We start from the raw sequence: 22,080 nt of genomic DNA on the forward strand, positions 1-22,080 counted from the left end.
TACCCACTGTGTTAACTTAAACTGACCATTTTCTGTCTGACTGGGTAACATTTATAATTAGGGGTCAACTCCAAGGGGGTGTTTTTTTTTCACTATTTTAATCTATATGTTAATAATGTTTTATTGTCACTGTTTTTTTTATAACTATTTGAATAGGATGGGAGAATTGTTGGGCTCTTCATTCTCTCCAGAAGTTAGTTTTTCAATCTCGTGTTTCTGTCTTCCCAGTGTGGACAGAAGTTTATTTTTGTTTGTTTTTTCCTCAAGATTTGGACATTATTGTTAGGATAGATCTTTTACTAAATTTACTAATCTCCTGTAACTATTTCATGTTTCGCAGCTCAGAAATAATTCTGGATGTGCAAGTCACAGATAAGGTAGTTCCTGAGTTCAGTAGCTGTTAAGAAGGCCTCAGTGAGTTACTGTGATAAATGATAGATTGAGGCCTTTGTAGAAAACACATTAAATGCAATGTCCAGGGGAGTATGTCAGTAATTAATTGTGCTTGTGAACACTTACCTCCGAACAGATGTTTGTCAGGACATGTGGAATCCAGAGGTAGATTTCCACTGTCATTGTCTGGGCAGAGAGGATCACCCCTGCCTGTTATAGAACCCCCCTGCTTTTCACTCTGTTTGTTTCACTGGGTGGGCATAGTCCAAATTGCCCTATGATTCCAATTGCCTATTTCCTGTACTCTAAACATTTCTATCCTTTTTGTTGCAGAATGAAAGCGTTCTTATCAAAGAGAAAGAACTTTCAATTGAGCTTGCTCATATCAGGGAGGAAGTAGGTAAGCTGAACAATGAAATGTTCTACAAGTATTGCTGCCTGTCCTCTAACTGTATATTTTTCCTGAAACAATACACAAAGATATGGGTCTAATGGCTGATTTTATTCCAATGGGGAAATACAGTCACCCTCCTGATGTGGTGATGAGGTCACGACCTGTTAGTGTCCTCGCCTGAGCGTCATCAAATGGTTGTCTCACCACACGTTCAAATGCTGTATAGTCTCCTTTTGCATTTCGTAAGGCTTCATTACACAGTTACATGAATATCTACAAAAATTCTGTTCCAACTTTGCTTCATGTTAATGGATGTTTTCAGATCCTAGTTGTTAGTACAGCCAAACTGAAGTAAATGTTTAAATGTTATATTGAATCACTGAGGCATTTCCAAATAAGGTGCATCATTCCTTTAGGCTGAGGTACAGACAGAAGTTTAATAAATTGAGTAAAATAAACATTCAAAAGTTCATGCGTGTAAGTTTACCTTGCTCTATAAAGGATGAGAAATAAACTGTGCTCGATTCATTTGCACATTTATCTATGTGTATTGGTAGTAAACAATAATATAAATACTACAAGGAAAACTTTAAATGTATTGCTGAAAAGAAAACACATGCTATCTAAGCTTTTCCTCTGAAAGTTTATTTATTAGTGTCAAAAGAAAGCTTACATTAACACAGCAATGAAGTTACTGTGAAAATCCCCTAGTTGCCATACTCTGGTATCTGAGGGGGAATTTAGCATGACAGTGCACCTAACTGGCAAGTCTTTTGGACTGTGGGAGAATGGGAAGAATGTACAGACTCCACAAAGACAGTGACCCAAGCCAGGAGTGGAACCCAGGTCCCTGATGCTGTGAAGCAACAATTCTAACCATTGTGCCACCATGCCGCCCTCATCAGGGTAGCTCACAAGAAATTGCCAAGTATAATGGAGGAACGTTTGGGCAGCACGGTGACACAGTGGTTAGCGCTGCTGCCTTAAAGTGCCAGGGACCCAGGTTTGATTCCTGGCTTGGGTCACTGTGTGGAGTTTGCACATTCTCCCTGTGTCTCGTGGGTTTCCTCCGGGAGCTCCGGTTTCCTCCACTGTCCCAAAGATGTGCGAGTTAGGTGGATTGGCCATGCTCAATTGCCCCTGGTGTCAGGGGGACCAGCTAGGGTAGGTGCATGGGGTTATGGGGATGAAGGCTGGATGGGATTGGGATCGGCACAGACTGGGTGGGCCAAATGGCCTTGTTCTGCACTGTATGATTCTATGATTATAACATCAATTTATACTGCATGAGAGGAGAGTGCTGTTTGGTTGGCAAGTGGGCTCTAGTTGTTGGAGGTGTTGCCATAATGTATGCAACAGGGAGCAGTTATTTGCCCAGTTTTATTCCAATTCAAACCAGGCAGGTTGACTCTGATTGGTCAAGGTATTATCCTGGGAAATGAACCAAGGAATGCTTGATCCCTAAATTTTTGTTGAGGTGGCAAAGTGAGTATGTACATGTTCCTTCTGACTGCAAAAATTAAGAACAGTTCATTGAATGATTACGGTTAATTTGGGAGCAAAACAAAGGCTTACAGTACTATAAAAGCATTGTTCCTTCATAGAACCCCTGCCGTGCTGAAGGAGGCCAGTCGGCCCATTGAGTCTGCACAGACCTTCCAATAGTGCATCTTATCCAGATGTATCCTCGTAACCCCACATATTTACCCCGCTAATCCCCCTAAGCTACACATCTTGAGGTACAAAGGGGCAATTTAGCATGGTCAGTCCACCTAACCTGCACATCTTTGGACTGTGGGAGGAAACTGGAGCACCTGGAGGAAACCCACACAGACATGGGGAGAACATGCAAACTAACCCAAGTTGCTGGCACTGTAAGGCAACAGTGCTAACTACTGTGCCACTGTGCTGCCCCATTTGCCTAATTTATTAAATTTTAAACAATTTAACTTTGAACCTGCAGGACCCCAATTCAACTCTGTCAGTGGTTTTGAATGAGTTGAAATCTCAGTTTCAATTCAGAAAGAGAGGACAACCTGCATTATAAGAGCGAGATGCCCAGCCACTATATTTATAGAACCATATCGTGTTTTCAGCTGGGGACGGAGGGACTGAATGGCACGGTTGTAATCACACCTCTAATCAGGATGATAAAAGAACAGCATTAATTGCAGACTGGGCCACAGTTAGGATTGCCTGACACTTTCAAGTGATAGGAACTGCCAAGAAATTGCTAGAAATTGGGTGGCACAGTGGTTAGCACTGCTGCCTCAGAGCGCCAGGGGCCTGGTTTCAGTTCCGGCCTCAGGTCACTGTCTGTGTGGAGTTTGCACATTCTCTCCTTATCTACGTGGGTTTCCTCCAGGTGCTCCGGTTTCCTCCCACTATCCAAAGATGTGCGGGTTAGGTTAATTGGCCTTGCTAAGTTGACCCTACCTAGTGTCAAAATGAAGGAGATTGTCATCGACTTCAGGAAGCGTAAAGGAGAACATATCCCTGTCTACATCAGTGGAGATGAAGTAGAAAGGGTAGAGAGTTCAAGTTTTTAGATGTCCCGATCACCAACAACCTGTCCTCGTCCCCCCCATTCTAACACTATAGTTAAGAAAGCCCACCAATGCCCCTTGTTTCTCAGAAGACTGAGGAAATTTGGCATGTCAGTTACGACTCTCACCAACTTTTACAGATGCACCTTAGAAAGCATTCTTTCTGGTTGTATCACAGCTTGGTATGGCTCCTGCTCTTCCTAAGACCGCAAGGAACTACAAAAGGTCATGAATGTAGCCCAATCCATCACGCAAACCAGCCTCCCATCCATTGACTCTGTCTACACTTCCCACTGCCTTGGCAAAGTAGTCAGCATAATTAAGGACCCCATGCACCCCAGACATTCTCTCTTCCACTTTCTTCCATTGGGAAAAAGATACAAAAGTCTGAGGTAACATACCAACTGACTCAAGAATAGCTTCTTCCCTGCTGCTTTCAGACTTCTGAATGGGCTTACCTTGCATTAAGTTGATCTTTTAAGTTGATTGGGTGGCATGGTAGCACAGTGGTTAGCACTGCTGCTTCACAGCTCCAGGGACCTGGGTTCGATTCCTGGTTTGGGTCACTGTCTGTGTGGAGTTTGCATATACTCCTCGTGTCTGCGTGGGTTTCTGATTTCCTCCCACAGTCCAAAGATGTGCGGGTTAGGTTGATTGGCCATGCTAAAATTGCTCCTTCGTGTCTTGAGATGTGTAGGTTAGAGGGATTAATGGGTAAAATATTGTAAGGATTTGGTGGTAGGGCCTAGATGGGATTGTCGTTGATGGGCCAAATGGCCTCCTTCTGTATTGTAGGGTTTCTATGATTTCTCTACACCCTAGCTATGATTGTAACACTACATTTTGCACTCTCATTTCCTTTTCTATGAATGGTATGTTTTGTCTGTATAGCTTGGAGGAAACAATACTTTTCACTGTATGTTAATACATGTAATAATAAATCAAATCAAATCAACATCAAGAGGGGTTAGCAGGGTAAACAGTTGGGGTTGCAGGAATAGAGCCTGGGTTGGATTGTGGTTGGTGCAGCCTTGATGAGCCAAATGGCTTCCTTCTGCACTTAGGGATTCCATTATGTTATTTTATGAAATGATGTTCTGGATTATATCTGATGGCAAAATTATTTTTAAATAATCAGGTACTTTCCCTTTTATAATCTTGAATGACATTTCCTTTCACCTCTACGTAAAGCCTGCAGGATGTCATCAATTGACAAGTTTAACACCATTGTCATAGGTCACAAAAATGGGAAATAATAGGAAAATAGAAGGACTTAAATGGAGAATCTCACCTTAAAGCTGTTTGAGGTGAAATTGGTGCAGACAGCGTGAATGCTTCTGAATAAAGAAACGGCTGCACCGTCACTCAGCTTCTCCGATGCTGCATTGGAGATATTGGTTTGGCCCAGTGTATGGGGATAGGATTCTGTTCCCACCTCAGAGTTAAAAACACCCCCAGCAACACTGCTGCCGATGGTAAAAGATTGTAGAGGACGTTAATGTCAGGAGCTTGGCTCCCATGACAATATTGCAGTTCAAGGTGAAATTAATTATCCTCACCGGAATATTACTCCCTGACTTTTTCCCTACCCTTTCACTGCTCTCAATCCTCCACTCCCTGCTTCCATTCACTCTCCTGTATCACTGCACCATGCCACTGTACCTTCTAACCTTTCTTTTGCCACCACAATTGCAGCCCTCACTTCTCCAGACATTGTCACTTCCACAGAACAGCCATTTCATCATGACGGGCAAATTCCCTATACACTTCCCAAGAACATAATCCACACAGTTCCTTCTTTCCTCAAGAGAAGGTTATGCATAACATGAGGCAAGAGTTGGTGATCGGATGAAGCTGAGTCTGCTTGCATATCCCTGTGGAAGAAGCCACACTGGTCCTCATGGGCATGGCTGTGGTGAGAAGCATCACTAAAGGAGATGACAGGTAATGCTTTTTCAAATGTATTCTCACCTTATACTCTTTTGTTTCTTTCCTTCTCCACCTTGCACCATCTGCATGACAAACTGCAGCTTCTTTTACTAGCCACTCATCTCTTTCCATTCCCCCTTACGCTGACAGCTAAACCTTCTCAATCTCTTTAATTTCAGCTGCTGAAAATGTAGGTGTTCTTGTGCCATTTTATCAGAAGTGGTCATTCTACCTGAAAATGCACAGTCTCTCACTCTGACACCAGGACCAGTACCACATGTACGTTAGAGGAGGGTGGGGCTTGCACATGATGAATCATTAGCAGCAAGTGTGGCAGCTAAGGCAAGGAGATAGGAAAGAACAGATGCCAGCTCATCAGAGGACCAGGTCGCATATCAGCTCTGTTCCAATGCAAAGGATGTAGGTGCCAACTACAAGGTTCCAGGCAACCAGGGAACACCATGGACATGTCAGGGAATGCTGGATGTACCATGCAGCTGGCTAGTGAGCACTTGCACAATATTGCAGAGATGGGAGGAATCCAACTCCAACATTTGTTGGGTTTTCAAGCCGAACATAGAGACTTGTCATCCAGCATGGAGTGAGTGGTCAGCTCCATCGATACCACAGTAGCCACAAGCACAATCGAGCCTCTGCCGACAGTTCTGACACCTGCCAATGGAAATACAGATGGGTGCTAGCTTGGCTGTGAGAGCCAGTATTCACAAGGGTATTTGGCGTGTCACCTCACCCCTGCACTCTCTTCTCACACAGAACCAGAGGAGTGATGAAGCTCAGTTCCTTGCCAGTGGCCTTGGATTCATGGGATAGGCAGCAGCATTGCTCCCTCAGAATGACAGAATGCCTGCTCCCATCTGTGGGACAAGCTCAGCTTCTCCAGCCCACACCTGAGCTTGCTATCAGGCCCTCAAGGCTCAAATGGTTGCCCACCAAGGCCATTTGAAGGGCCCTCAATGGAAGTTTTTAAAATAAGCATGGTGCATTCTTTTTGACGGTTCATACTATAAAGAAATATGAATAAGTCAGACATGTTTTTGGTTTCTTCTGCTAAATTGTTGAATAACTTATATTTTAAATGATCATTGTTTATGACATTGTTCAAAAGATTGCTGACCCTGATATTGTGAAGAAATTTAATCACTTGATTCCGAGGCCATATGCTGATGTTCGGTTCCTTCACACTGCTGACCCAGACAACTTGTTTAAGATATTTCCACCATTGCTGTGATTGCCATTAAATTTTGAACAATGCACAATAAACATTAAACCAATGCTAATGTCACGCGTGGTTCCTTGCACATGATTTTCAAAATAGATTCTGTTGATAAGACGTATTCTGCTTCAGTAGCTCATTATTATTCCAATTAACTGTAATATACCTCCTATCTGCTCATGCAGTATAATGTACTCCTTTCATAGCTTTTTAATAGAGGCAATATTTTAATAAAAATGAGTAAGTATCATTTTTCAATTCCTATGTCTTTGTTGGGCAAGATTCATTTTATAATGATATTGCAACATCAAAATTTTATAATGCCGTTCTGATTATTACTTTATTCCTAATGATGGTTAAGAAACACGAAAGAATGTATCCCAAAGTCCATATATTAAATAATATATACAATTTAAATTGTAATTAGACACTTATCTGAAGACCATTCTCAAACTCCAAGCAGAATCCATGAAATGTATGATGATTTGTTCAAATCATTCAAATAATTATTTTGGGTCTACTTTCATCAGATATGGTGAGTAATGACTTGGTTTTAATTATTTATTATCGCAGTGTTGAATTAAACATTACTACATTTTAGCCCAGAAAAGATTGGAGATCATTTTTGACTTTGGCAGAGGTGGAAAACTGATGGTAGTGAATCGGATGATAGAAAGGAAAAATGGTGGGATATGTTCAATTTAAAAGATAAGGTTTATTTCATACTCACAGGTAGGCTTACATGCAGTAACATGCAGTGAGGTTACATGTGAGAATCCCCGAGATGCCACATTCCGGCACCCATTCAGGTACACTGAGGGGGAATTTAGTATGACCAATGTACCTAACCAGCACATCTTTTGGACTGTGGGAGAAAAATCAGAGCACCTGGAGGAAACCCACATAGACACGGGGAGAATGAACAAACCCCACATAGACAGTGTCCTGAGCCGGGAATCGAACCTGCATCTCTGGCGCTGTGAGGCAGCAGTGCTAACCACTGTGTGACCGTTCACCTGCACCCCCGATATGTAGCGAATAGCCCATTCAATAATGCCAGTTTTAAAATTCTTATCCTTGTTTTCATTTCAAATCCCTCCATACCCTGTCTATCTTTATCTCTGTAACCTTCTATAGCCCTACAATACTCTGAGGTATTGGCAGCCTTTGATTCCAGTTGCTTATACATCTCTGTTCTTTTTTGCCTTGACATTAGCAGCTGTGTCTTCAGCTGTCTCGGCTTTAATTTCTCAAATTCCCGTCCCAAATCTCGCCACCTCTCCATCTTGCTTTCCACCTGCACAGTGGCACAGTGGCTAGCACTGCTGCTTCCCAGCACCAGGTACCCGGGTTCGATTCCCAGTTTGGGCCATTGTCTGTGCAGAGCCTGCATGTTCTCTCTGTGTCTGCGTGTGTTTCTTCCAGGTGCTCCCGTTTCCTCCTACAGTCTGAAGTGCTGGTTAGGTGCATTGGCCATGCTAAATTCTCCCTCAGTATACCCGAACAGGCAGCTAGGAGTGTCGACGAGGGGATTTTCACAGTAACTTCATTACAATGTTAACATAAGCCTACTTGTGACACTAATAAATAAACAGAAAGATGCTCTTTAACCAAGTTTTTGGTCACCTGTTGTGGCACTCATATATGATTCAGTGTCAAATTCCCATGGGTTATTGCTGCTGTGAAGGGCTGCAGGAAGTTGACTAAAAGTGCTGTATGAATGAAAGTTGTCAGTGTTGTTGTTTTCCACCCCCACTCAAATTGAAATTTATCCCCTTATTTCCAGCACTGTGTTCATGTGGAACTTCCTATCCACTGGATTAAAGGGAAGCTAACACAGAAAAGGCTGGAATTCTCTACACTCACATGCCCCACCGTTGCTGCTAGCAAGAGTGGAAAATTTGGCACTCAGTCAAGTCTGTGTTCACAGGAGAGGATAGGAGAATCCCAGCTACGGGCAAGGTTGGAGAATTCCAGCCAAAATATGCAGGTTAACGTCTCCCAAAAAATATTAAACGAATAAGAGACAATCTGTGTGGACCCTAAGCTTTTCGTGGGATATGACTAACGTTCCTTGTTCTAGACCTATTCAAGGCTCTTCCTCATCTCTTTCTCCATTACATTGATGACCATATTGATAATGTTTCCCACACCTGCCTGGAACTGGAAAATTACGTTTACCATGTCAAAAATTACGTTTACCATGTCGAAAATTACATAGACCATGTAGATAATGGCCGCGATTCTCCCATTGTGACCCGCAACTTTTCTGTTGAGTCGCAGTGGGAGATGCGCATCTGCGGCCTTGGACAGGGATTTGTGCGTGCGCTGGGAATGCATGCGTATCTCCCAGAGCTGGCGAACAGTCGGTCAGGCCATGCTGGAAACCAGCGGGAAGGCAGGTAAGTCATTTAAATCTTTGCTGCAGGTATTTTAAGTATGTATATGAGTTAATTATTGGGACCTTTCGGGTCCCAACTGAATCTCCCAATCTGCTAGGAGGACTTCATTCTGGCAGGGTTCAAACTAGCTCTCCACATTTGGGGAACTATTAGGAGACCCCGCCAGATTGGAGGGGGGGCAATCGGTAGCCCCCAGGGGGTCGGGCAGTGGGGAGATGGTGCTCCCTGGGCATGGGCACCCTGGCAGTGCCAGTCTGTGCCCCCAGCACTGCCTGTGCCCAGGGGGCACCTTGGCACAGGGCATTGGGCAGTGCCAAGGGGGCAGGGCCTACGATGGGCAGTGCCTAGGAGCAATCGGGGGGAGTGGGAGGTCCCGTTGCCACTCTGCATTGGGATGGAGGGAGGGCAGTGATTGGGGTGGGCTGGAGAGGCAGGCTGGTCTGCCAGGGAGGGAGGAGGGGTGCCTGTGCCGGGGGGTGGCGGTTAGTCTGCCGGGGTGAGAGGGGTGGACGGATTGCCACTGCTGGGGGTGAGACCTGGACATGAGGGTGCTCCAGGACATGGGGTGTCAGGGTTGGCCCGGGAATTGTTGTGGGGGCCGCCATCGGGCTGTGGGGAGGGCTGGAGGGACAGCAACGCGGGGATCCCAGGCTGGCCAGTGATTGGGCTGGCCAGCAAATGGGAGGTTGATAGTTTGGGGCCAACGTGCATGCGCAGAGCTCCAGAACTGTCAAACTCCGGTGCAAATAGACCCTGCTCCCCACCCCGGGTTTTTAATGAGATTCCCTACTGGGGCCTCTTCAGTGCACAGAGTGCGGAGATTCAGGTGAAAAGCTGAACTGACAGTAGAGTTGGGATTTAGAACAGTTTTCCCAGCAATGCAGACACTTTTGGGAGAATCGCAGCCAAGCCTCCCAAGCTCTCTTGGAACTGGAAAATTACATTGATTTTGCTTGCAATCATCTCTGCCTTCACCTGGTCCATCTCCACGCTTTCCCCCGCTTGACTTTTCTGTCTCCATTTCTCAGGGTAGAATATAAATCAGTATTCATTGTAAATCCTTGGACTTCCCAGTTACTGTGACTACACTTCCTCCCCTTCACTTCCTGTAAGAACTCTTACTCAATTCTCCCCATTTTGCCGACTCTGTAGTGTCTGTCCAAGTGATGCAATCTTCCATTTTAGCACTTTGAATATTTTTGCTTCTCTTCAATCAATGCTTGCCCTCAGTGTGGTTAGCAGGGTCCTTCACTGTGTCAGATCCATTTCACACATTTTGAGTCACCCCTTCCCCCCCACCTCTCAGAAGCATGATGAGGCTCACTTTGCCCTCACCTTCCACCTGTCAGCCTCCATATACAATAGAGCATCCTCCACTATATCCATCATCTCCAGTGTGAGGCTACCACCAAACACATCCTCCCTTCTCCTCCACTTTCAGCATTCTGAAGAGACCATCTCCTCTGCGATGTTCTGGTCCATTCCGCAGTCACCCCCAATATCCCCTCCATTTCTTACGGTACCTTTCCATCTAAGCACGGAAGACACAACACCTGCACTTTCACCTCCTGTACTGTACAAGGCCACAAACACTCCTTAAGTGATACAACGATTCACTTGCTCTTCTTTCAATTCAGCATCTTGTATTTGTTGTTCACAATGTGATCCCCCTCCATTGGGGAAATCAGGTAATAGACTGAGCAATTCAAAATCTAATTCCAATTTGAAGAAAATCTACTCTTTGACATATAACAAATGAAGCATTGGTAAGGTAAGGTTTATGCCCAGCTGCTGGCCTGGATTAGTTTCTGTTGTAGCATTCTCCAGAATTACTGTAATATATTAATGGAATATAGTGAACTATATCTTCCAAAAACAGGAGAGGTCTGCCCTTTATTGTCACTTTTTCCTATTAAAGGGCTATTTGGTTTTGGAATGTGTACTTCCCAAGAGTGCAACTTTATTAAAAGTGACAAAAAAATTGGCAGTCACAATGTACTTGAGTTAATTCTCTCAAGCTACACAGTCATTTAACTGGCTTCTATTTTCAACAAAAAAAATACTGGTTTATGAAGTTGTGCGGTGCACAATATTCATAATTACTGATTCAATGAAAACTGACAAGACTCTGTTTTAGCAATCAGGTTCCGGATAACTGGTAATTCCTGTAATGGAATATCACAATCAGATTTGGTGGGATAGGGTGGCCCCACTGGGAGGTTTGGGAGAAGATGTATGACATAAAGATCACAAAGGCAAGATGTGAATATTGCTGTCACATTGCAGATTATACATAGATCTATTGACATGAGGAAATAATTTTGTTAAAGCTGCATGCAAAATCTGATCTGTGCTTGTGTTTCAGCGAGGAAAGAAACATTGCTGATTGAGTTATGGAAAATTTAGTACTACTGGTGACAGTAAGAGAACAGTTAGGAAATAATGCATGTAATGATGTCAGGTTCAGTGCAAAAATACAGTCAAAAATGAGGATGCTAAACCAGAAAAAGGGAAAAGCTTAGCTGGATCAGAAGATAGCTGACCCAAATTAACTGGGTAGAAAAGTTACAGAAAGCTTAACATATCAACAGTGCAAAATAACAGCTTTCAACATGAAGAGGATATATCCAAGAATTGAGGCTGGAATTTTCCAGCCTTTCACACCGGTGCGATCTTCCAATCCCACCGATGTGAATGGAGGTTTCAGTGGCTGGTTGGCCCAGTCGCAGTGGTGAGACTTCCAAGATGTGTCTGTAACTTATTCAAATCATTTAAATCTCCTGGCCTCCTCTTGATCATACAGACCTTGGCAATGTCCTTTTTATTAACTGTATCTCCGTCATTTCTTTGTCCTCCAGACTAGCACTTTAAGCCTTTCCACATATAGTAAAAGAAAATAATTAAACTGTTTGTAGAACCACTTAGGGATGAAAGAGATTGTGCAGGACAAAAATATGGTGAAGATGTTAAATAAATATCTTGAATTAATATTTATAAATCATGGTGAAACTAGATGGTTGGTATACTGGAGAAGCATTTGGAACAAATGTTAGATGTAACTGCGGAACCCAATAGGATGAATCGCTGTGCTGTGATGACAGGAGCTCCAAGTCATTGGAAGCCAGTCCCAACTGGAGAACAGTCCCAATGTCTCCAATTATCCTCAAAACTGAAGGCCACGATTCTCCCAAAAGATTCTAAGTGTTGAATTCATGAGAAAACTGGTATAAATCAAGCTGGTTTTTTCAGTGTAACTTTGGACAAGAATCTCCCATACTCTGTGCACTGCAGAGGTCACAATCGGGAATTTCACAGTAACTTCATTGCAGTGTTAATGTAAGCCTGCTTGTGACACTAATAAATTAACTTTATATCATTAAAAGCTCGGGAGGGGCAGGGCCTATTCACGCCAGAGGCTGACAGCTCTGGAACTCTTGTACATGGACAATGGTCCCGAACTGTCAGCCTGCAGTTTGCTGGCCAACTCGATTGCTGACCAGCTGGGGAACCTCGTAGTGCTGCCTCTCCACCCCCCCATGGTCTGACCGCAGCTCCCACCGTCCATTCACAGGCCAACTCCAAACACCCGTCCCATCCCATCCCAATTGCTGGCCTCCCTCCTGCCCTCGTTGATCACAATGACAGAGTAGCAGCGGGTCCCGCACCCCAATTAATTGCCCCCTGGGCCCCACCTCCTTGGTATTGCCCTATTCCTGATGGGCACTGCCAAGATGTACCCGGGCACAGGCAATTCTGCCCTTGGCTAGTGCCGGGGTACAGGCTGACACCACCAGGGTGTCCATGTCCAGGGGGCACCACATCCCCCCGTCACCTGACACACTGCTGGGCCCTGATTGTGTCCCCTTCACTCCAGCAGGATCGGCCCACGAGTTCCCTGAAAGTGGGGAGCTAGTCTGAACCCTGCAAAAGTGAACTACTCTTGAAGGGGTGGGAGATGCTAGCAGGCCCGGAGAAATCAGTCCCAGGCTCGCTAATCAGATTTAAATTACATTAAAAGTAGATTTAAAGCACTTATCTGGTGTTCCCGCTGGTTTTCAGCATGGCTCAGATAGCGCCGGATATCCAGTACTGGGAGATGTGCACGCAGTGGGGATGCATGCACGAATCCCATGTATTAACAGACATGCGATTCTCCCAGACTGCCGCGCTAAAACATTAACACAGCGGGGAGGAAGAATCACCCCCGAAGTTTCTCATCCCTGGAACAATTTTGTAAACCTCTTCTGTACTCTGTCCAGTGTGTTCACATCCTTCCTATAGTGTGATGTCCAGAACTGTACACAACATTCCAGCTGAGATCTAACTCTTGTCTTCCCTTTCTTCCTTCTTTGGGGACCTTTCCTCCTCTGAAGGTTATGCTCTGTTTGTCTGTCAGACCCAGAGATCATGCAGCTACATTAACTATACTTGTTGGTGACACGGCGCTGAATTTTTAGGTCCCACTGACATCAGGAATGGAGCCAGTTAGAGCTTGAAAAGTATGAGGCCAGCCATTGTATTGCTTCCTAGCACCATTCCCCAAATTGGCCACAAGGATGGCAGGCAATTATACTCGTTAAGAGCTTTCTTTAAGTGGAGACCAAAGTTGAATTTTATTCCCCTCTCTCAAAGTCCCAAGTTGCTGTTCTACATAACATTCAGTTCATTCCAAAATTATTTCAGTAACGATTGGCAGCCCTAATATTTTACAATGTAATTTGTTAAAGTAAATTTGTTAGATGAATACAAATGATGGATTAAATGCTAAAACGAATGGCGATAATGAAGCACATTCTATTGTTTGTGACAATCAAGATGTATTTTAAGGCGGTTGCATAGATCATGCAATTGTAAAATGCTGTTAAAAATCATTTGTGTTGACAAAGCCCATGATGCCTCTTCAGTGATGAACAATTTATTTCAGTAATGTTGCATCACAGTGTTGTCTCCCAGACAGGTCAGACATCTAATCAGAGAATTGTGACTAAGGTTCCATTGTGCCTGAGGATTGCTCAAGATAAGATCATTCACCATCTTAGGGATAAATGCTTCAGCATGATGTGTGGCCTTTTCTGGAAGTAATAATGAAACTAGACATTCAAAATTAGCCAGCCCTAAAATAATTCAGACATAGATTTAACCCTTTGATGTCCACAGTATTTATGGATTATGATATCTAGTAAAAATTCTTGACCCTGAATTTATGCTAGACATAAATCTGTCCTCCCCTAGAAGGTGTTTGATATTAGAGGTGGGGACAGGAGAGAGAATCCTCTGCTCTCAGGGACCAGTATGCCGTCAGCACGTGTGTCTGGGTTCATCAGAACCCTTAAAAGTTCAGTAGGGTCAGTGGCAGAGTACTGTGCTAGCACAATCCCAGCCTATTTGTTAGGGTCACACCCCCTCCTCTCTCTCTCTCTCTCCCTCTCTCTCTCTTCCCCCTCATCCCCCCCTCGATTTTTTAAGGCCGTTGTTTGCTCCAGTGTTACTTGCATTACGGAATACAATTTAGGAATGTGCCATTGTTTATATCATGCAATCTGAGGGGAAGAATTGTTGGTCAACATGTTGAAGTGTGATCAACGTAAGAACTAGGAGCAGCAGTAGGCAATTCAGTCCCTTGAACCTTCTCCGCCATTTAATATGATCGTAGCTGATCTTGTCTCATTCTCAGTGCCACTTTCTGCGTGTTCTCCATAAATCTTCAACCCATTATTAATTAAAAATCTGTCTATCTCCTCTTTAAATTTACTCAATGTCCCGGCATCCATTGTACTCTGGGGTAGTGAATTCCACAGATTCATGACCCTCTGAGAGAAGCCTCCAATGCAACTATATTTCCTTTTCAAGTAAGGGGCCAAAATTGCACACAGTACTTCAGATGTGCGCTCACTAATGCATTGTACAGTCACAGCAACATTTCACTACTTTTATACTCTATTCCTTTAACAATGATTTTCAATATAATTTACCTTCCTTATTACCTGCTGTAACTGCATACTAGTTTTCTGTGATTCATGTACAAGGACACCCACACCCTCATTCCCCCTGATTCCTCTACACTGAAGCATTCTTTTCTCCATTTGGATAACAAGTTGCCTTTTCAATTTTCCCAGCCAGAATGGATAATCTCACGCTTATGCACGTTAAACTCCATCTACCAAATGTTGGCCCACTCACCTAATCTATCCATATCTGTTTATAAATTTCTTATTTCCTCATGGCAACTTACTATCCTACCTACTTTAGTGTAATTTGCAAATTTATAGCACCCTCTATCCCTGTATCCAAGTGATTTGTGTAGATTGTAAATAGTTGGGGCCCGAGGACTGAACCCTGTGGCACCCCACTAGTTACATCTTGAAACCCAAAAAAGACCCATTTATCCCTACCCTCTGTGTTCCATTAGTTAGCCAATCTCTACCCAAGCTAATTACCCCTAACCCAATGTGATCTTACCTTGTGTAGGGCATAAAAATAACGATAATGTGTAGGAAGAAAACTTCAAATGATTTGTTTGTGAGTGGGCTAATCAGTGGCAGATGCAGTATAATTTGGACAAGTGTGAGGTTATTCACTTTGGAAGCAAAAACAAGAAAGCAGATTGCTACCTGAAAGGCTGTAAATTAGGAGAGAGGAATATGCAGCAGGACCTGGATGCCCTTGTGCACTAGTCACTGAAGTTAAGCATGCAGGTGCAGCAGGCAGTAAAGATGACAAATTTGTATATTGGCCTTCATTGTGAGAGGTTTTGAGTACAGGAGCAGGGATGTGTTGTTGCAATTATACAAGGCCCTGGTGAGGCCGCACCTAGAGTATTGTGTGCAGTTTGGTCTCCTTTTCTGCGGAAGGATGTTCTTGCTCTCAAGGGAGTGCAGCAAAGATTTACCAGGCTGACTTGGGGATGGCAGATCTGATGTATGAAGAGAGATTGACTACGTTAGGATTATGTTCGCTGGAGTTCAGACAAACAAGGGGGGAATCACATAGAGACATAAAATTCTCACAGGACGAGACAGAGTAAATGCAGGGAGGATATTTCCAATGGTGGGGGAGTCCAGAACCAGAGGTCACAGTGTGAGGATTCAGGGTAGACCATTTAGGACAGAGGTGAGGAGACATTTCTTCACCCAAAGAGTGGTGAGCTTGTGGAATTCATTTATCACAGGGAGTAGTTGAACGTATTCAAGAGGCGGCTGGATATAGCACATGGAGCGAATGGGTTTAAAAGTTGTGGGGAAAAAGCAGGATTAGGCGATTGAGTTGGATGATCAGCCATGTTCGCAATAAAAGGTGGAGCAGGCTCAAAGGGCCAAATGGCCACCTCCTGCTCCTATCTTCTATGTTTCAACACTGTGTTGACATACCTCATCTGTGGTACTCTCAGTTTTACTTACAGTGACCACCACAAATAACAGATGGATAACCATCACTTCTCCACCCTAGTTATTATGCATCTTAAAATATGCTTGTCAGACACAACATGGTTTTGAGAATAATCTAAACAAATTCTTTTTATTATTACATTGCCTTTGGTATCATTAATTCTGTTTGATATATTTACATTAATGAATTATTTTGAGGCATCCACTGCTCATGAAAATACGTCTTCCTTCGGGAGGCACAGTGGCGCAGTAGTTAGCACTATTGCCTCACAGCGTCAGGGATCCTAGTTCGATTCCCAATTTGAGTCACTCTCTGAGTGGAGTTTGCATGTTCTCCCAGTGTCTATGTGGGTTTCCTTTGGGTACTCCGGTTTCCTCCCACAGTCCAACGATGTGCGAGTTAGGTTGATTGACTACAATAAATTGCCCCATAGTGTCAGGGGGACTAGCTAGGGTAAATGCCTGGAATTATGGGGATAGGGGCTGGGTGGGATTGTGGTTGGTGCAGATTCAATAGGCTGAATGGCCTCCTTCTGCACTGTAGGGATTCTATGATTTTTCTGATCACTGTGTTCAAATTTTTAATGTTTTGTTAAAGTATTACAATGGCAGCCAGTTTAGAGGTGCGTTCCTGGTATTACTTCCCAATCTAAAAACAGTCATCAATGGTTTCATTTTATTGTAATGTTTGTTTCAGCCCTTAACACAACACGATGTGAAAAGCTGCAAAAGGAGAAGGAGGAGCTGGAGAGGAGGTTTGAGATTGAGGTACAGAGGCTCCATCTGCAACAACAAGAGGAGATTCAGGCCCTTGAAGAAAGGCTGAAGGATCATTACACTGCAGAGAAAGAGCGTCTCATAGAGGAACACAGGGAGCATCTCAACAAAATTCAATCTCACCACAATGAACAGGTCAATGTCAGTCATTTATTTTATCATCCATTTGATTTAAAGAATAATAGGACTGAAAACTCATAGCCCTTCCAGTGCACTTCCACATTCACTCAGCATCCTGAAGAGCCATGAGGGGAGGTGGGATAGTGGCATAGTGATAATGTCACTGGGTTAGTAATTGAGGGGTCCAGGATAATAATTTGGGGGTGTGAGTTTAAATCCCACCACTGCAGTAGCTGCAGAATTTAAATTCAGTTAGTTAATCTGGAAGCTAAAGCAAATCTCAATAATGGTGACCATGAAGCTATCACCGATTGTTATAAAAACCCATCTGGTTCACTAATGTCCAACAGGGAAGGAAATCTGCCATCATTATCTGTCCTGGCCTTCATGTGACAGCAATGTGGTTGACTCTAAACTGTCTTCTGAAATGGCTGAGTGAGCCACTTGATGGCAAATGGGGATGAGAAACCAACTGATGCCCACATCCCATCAAATAATTTATAAAAATCGGGCCTGTAAATTTTAAGTGCCCTCTTTTTTCAAGACTTCCCCACTCCCACCCCGCGAAGAGGAGACAAGGGAGGGAACAGCAAGGCTGGATGTAGCTTTCTCCTTGGTCTGCTGAGATAATGGTGGGTTAGTCTGCCAGGTATGTGCCAGTCTAGGGTACCAACACTGGAACTGTAGTCTATTTTGTTTTGTTATATTTCATCACATTGCCAAGCTTCAGATCTCTTTTTCCAGAAGGAATTCAGTAACCTATTTTGTGACTCTCTCACACTGCCCCGCACACTAATAAAATAGGTAGCATTCACAGACCTCCCCCACTGGTTCCCATCCAATTTATTTAACTTAATCAGCCTAATCCTCACCTTTCATACTGAGTTACAGGTAGGCACATCCTGGCATTTCTGGATAGATAGCCTACACATTTTGAGGCACATTGTCCCTGGATGTAGTAATAAAAAATGTATGACACTATACAAATACGCAGTATTTTAACTGCAAAAACATGGACTTATTTTTCCTTTTCTTTTTCCTAAAACCCTTTAAGTATTATGTATACAATTACTTTTAATCACCTGAACAAGAACATAAGGAGATATTAGGCATATGTCATAGTATTATCCATACTTTGACAGTAATTGGCCAGCCTCATTGTGGACAGCTACTGTAAGGAACTGGTGCAGTAAATGCTGTTCTATTGAGGGTGAGACTAAAACACCATGTTGGTGAGAATAGAAAGAGAGAATGCACACTATTGAGCAATGAGTTACCAAATAAATTGAGTTATTTGCATTTTTAGTACTTTATACAATTATGCCACAACTGGCTGCCAACTTGAAACTTCCATACAAAAAAAGAAGTATAAACTTATGAAGCTCTTTTGACCCTAAATCTTAGCACATTTCCTTCACTGTCATAGTGCTAAGATGACACTTGAAAAATGCATTAGAAATTTTAAGAAAATAATTGAACATTTATATGATTTAAATGTGCCTTTGTCAGTAAGAAAACAATACTTGGTCACATCAACATGAGAGAATGCCTGTGAAAATATGTTCCCAAATCTGTAATAACACTCATTTGATGAAGTGTAAATCTGCCTATCCCCTTCATCAACAATGTGCTTTGGCCTTAACTTCAAATACATAACCCCATTCATCTCCATAACATTTCAATGTCTCACACCATTTTTGTAGTGACTGACATTGCCACTCAGTGCCACTTAATTTTACCCAGTGGCTTTTTCAAAACCTGAGAGAAAACAAGAATTTTGTCTGATTAGCCTGAGCTGTATTGAAGCCAGCTGCTCCATTTAAAGTGACAGACTGCTGATAATGCAGCCACTTGGTCCCACCAACACATTTTCCAGCATTCTCTTACATCTAACCCATCAAACCATCATTTGTGATAGAGTCGCAATCATAATATTTTTGTCATAATTGGTGTGTCACTAAATTATCATATTGGGACATCTCCAGTTAAACATTTGCAGCTTCAGACACTTAGCACATTATGTAGAAAATGTTGGCACTTTAATATTCCAATATGAACTGTTATTATATTTGTATTACAAGTTAGCGTTTGGTTGTAAGTATAGGAGGAACTGGTTGTTGGAGAAAACAGCTGCGATGTTCACAAGTAGGGACTTCACAGGGAGAATTGTTCTACAGCTCTTTTATTCTTGTGCTTTATCAGATGGAAGAAATATCAGCGACCCATACCAGTGTAATCACAGAAATGGAGAACAATCACACTGTTACAATAACCATTCTGCAAGATGATCATGAAAAGAAACTTGAAGGTAATGCATAGGATAAATATAGTGAAAATTGCTATGTGACGTAGTACTGAAAGAACTGATTGTTTACAAGAGTGCAGGAAAACCCTAGGAGAAAATTGTTGTCAGCAATTGTTGAAAGAAGCATTAATGAGACTAATTGTAAAGAAATCCGGCATTCTGGAATTATTATTTTGCATTACTGCTACGTCCTGATCTTTTTATGGTAAAGCCCTGGAGGAAGATCTGCACAGTTCATTTGATCTTGTTTTTATAACAGAGTTTACAGATGATTCTGTGGACGACTGAGACACTTGTACTTACTGCTTGTTTATTTTTCAAACTCAACAAATACTTTTGACTTCCAGAGGAATAGTAGATGCCAAAACACTCTGATACCTCATTCATAGAATCCCTAGAGTGCAGAAGGAGGCCATTCAGCCCATCGAGTCTGCACAACCCCAATCCCACCCAGCCCTATTCCCGTAATCCCTCATATTTACCCCACACTAGGGTTAATTTAGCATGGCCAATCAACCTAACCCTCACATCTTCCTGAACAGTTATTCTTCTGCAAACCATTTAGTGGGTGTCAGTGTAGGGAGGGTGTTTGAGCTGCACCTGGTGTTTGTTCTCTCCTTTGCAGAAGGGGATCGAGGCTAATTCTAGGTGTTACTGAGATCAACAAACTTGGTACAGATCTCAAATCAAAGCAGACCTTTGCTGCTCTGCAGTCTTTAGTCTGACACCACATGGTGCTAATAGCCATGATGCCATAAAGAGAAATAAAAGGTATTAGAAGAGAGAAATTGAACAGCAATGTGATTTTTTTGGGATATTAATGATTTTTGTTGGAGAATCGTAGAATCCCTACAATACAGAAGGAGGCCATTCGGCCTATCAAGTCTATACTGATCACAATCCCACCTAGGCCCTTTTCCTGTAATGCCCTTGCTAATCTGCCTGGCACTGAAGGGCAGTTTAGCATGGTCAATCAACCGAACCCATGTTTGCATTCACTTGGGTAACAGCACTCCAAAGGCACTCAGCCAATTCTTCAAACAAACAGCATGCATTCAATACAAGGTCTTCAATTATTTATGCACAAGGCAAACTCTTAAGAGCCAACACCGGATGGAGCACTTCTGAGGTTACAGAGAAACAACTCAGCGATTATAATCAATTACAGCAAATCAAGAACAAGAGATTTTTCACATCTGTGATTAACATCCATATCCACCAATCATAGCACAGCCCTTTTGCCCTTTCTTATCCAATAGAAAACCAATCCTTCATTAGCATAATGTCCCCTCATCTTGCTATTTGGTAAGTGCCATGGTAATTTGTTCTTTGTTTTCATCCTGCTGCCCTGACCTGGAATGCAGTGTTCACAGAACAAGATTTTAGATATATTTGCTTATCCTGTGTACATCAGTGTTGGCCTTACTGAAGGCCATGTTTGGTTAATAATCACTTTCCATTACTTGACAGTTTTTTTTTGACAATTATGGAACTTCAGTTTTCACAATTGTTGTAACCTATCTTCCACCCCCACACACCTTTGGACTGTGGGAGGACATGATGTGGATGTGCCGGCGTTGGACTGGGGTAAACACAGTAAAAAGTCTGACAGGTGTCCTGAAGAAGAGGGAATCCCCTCGGAAGCTAGTGAGTTTACTATCAAATAAATCGGTTGGACTAAAACCTGGTGTTGTCAGACTTTTTACTGTGGGAGGAATCCAGAGCATCCAGAGGAAGCTCGTGCAGACACGGGGAGAATGTACAGACTCCACAGACAGTGACCCAAGCTGGGAATCAAATCTGGGTCCCTGGCATTGCGAGGCAGCAGTGCTAACCACTGTGCCACTGCGCTCCCCCCCAGTATTGCTATGTGACTTGGAGGGGAACATCCAGGTGTTGGTGTTCCCATGTATTTGCTGTCTTTGTCCTTCTAGTTGGTAGCAGTCATATGTTTGGAGGATCGACTAGGCATTAGTGAGTTGCTGCAGTCTTGTAGATGGCACACAGTGCTGCTACTGTGCGTAAGTGATGGAGGGAGTGAATGTTTATGAATGGGGTGCCAATTCAAGCAGACTATCCTGGATGGTGTTGAGCTTCTCCAGTGTTGTTGGATCTGCACCCATCCAGGCAAGGAGAGAGGAAATTGGTGATGTGAAGGGATGATGTGGGTCAAAGGAGACAATGGAATTCAATAGGGCGGCAGGGTGATGGTTCGATCATGTTGCGTGAAGGGGCAGCAAGGAGTGTTTAAGTGCCTTGTAGACGACGGACAGACTTTGGTGAGTCGGAGGGTGAATTACTTACTGCAGAATCCCCAGACTCTGACCTGCTCTTGTAGCCACAGTATTTAAGTGGCTGTATTTATAGCAGATTAACCCTCAAAAGGGCATTGATGGATTGGGGAAGATTCTGAACATAAGAACATAAGAAATAGGAGCAGGAGTAGGCCATTTAGCCCTTCGAGCCTGCCCCGCCATTCAATAAGATCATGGCTGATCTGTCGTGGCTCAGTTCCACATTCCCGCCCTCTCCCCATAACCCTTAATCCCCTCTCTTATCAAAAACCCATCAACCCGCGTCTAAGATGGCAGAAAA

At 43.2% G+C, this 22,080-nt stretch overlaps 1 protein-coding gene across 7 annotated transcripts in view; it reads left to right on the forward strand.

Annotated features, from left to right (window-relative positions):
- The window catches only part of LOC145349086 (microtubule-associated tumor suppressor candidate 2-like), a 453,839-nt gene that overhangs the window by 407,929 nt on the left and 23,830 nt on the right, over positions 1 to 22,080 (forward strand). For 6 of the 7 annotated variants that reach the window (XR_013888055.1, XM_080197409.1, XM_080197414.1 and 3 more), the window contains 3 exons: positions 727 to 793; positions 16,981 to 17,195; positions 19,383 to 19,488. Coding sequence is in view for 6 of the 7 variants with exons in the window: in XM_080197409.1 (XP_080053535.1) it covers positions 727 to 793; positions 16,981 to 17,195; positions 19,383 to 19,488 (388 nt within the window). In the remaining variant the exon portion in view is untranslated. Of the gene's footprint in view, positions 1 to 726; positions 794 to 5,441; positions 6,623 to 16,980; positions 17,196 to 19,382; positions 19,489 to 22,080 lie in introns of those variants that run through there. The other variant, XM_080197415.1, reaches the window with a different exon arrangement.

The sequence above is a fragment of the Carcharhinus amblyrhynchos genome, chromosome 10, assembly GCF_965287045.1.
Source record: "Carcharhinus amblyrhynchos chromosome 10, sCarAmb.v2.hapA, whole genome shotgun sequence".
Taxonomy (NCBI): Eukaryota; Metazoa; Chordata; class Chondrichthyes; order Carcharhiniformes; family Carcharhinidae; genus Carcharhinus; species Carcharhinus amblyrhynchos.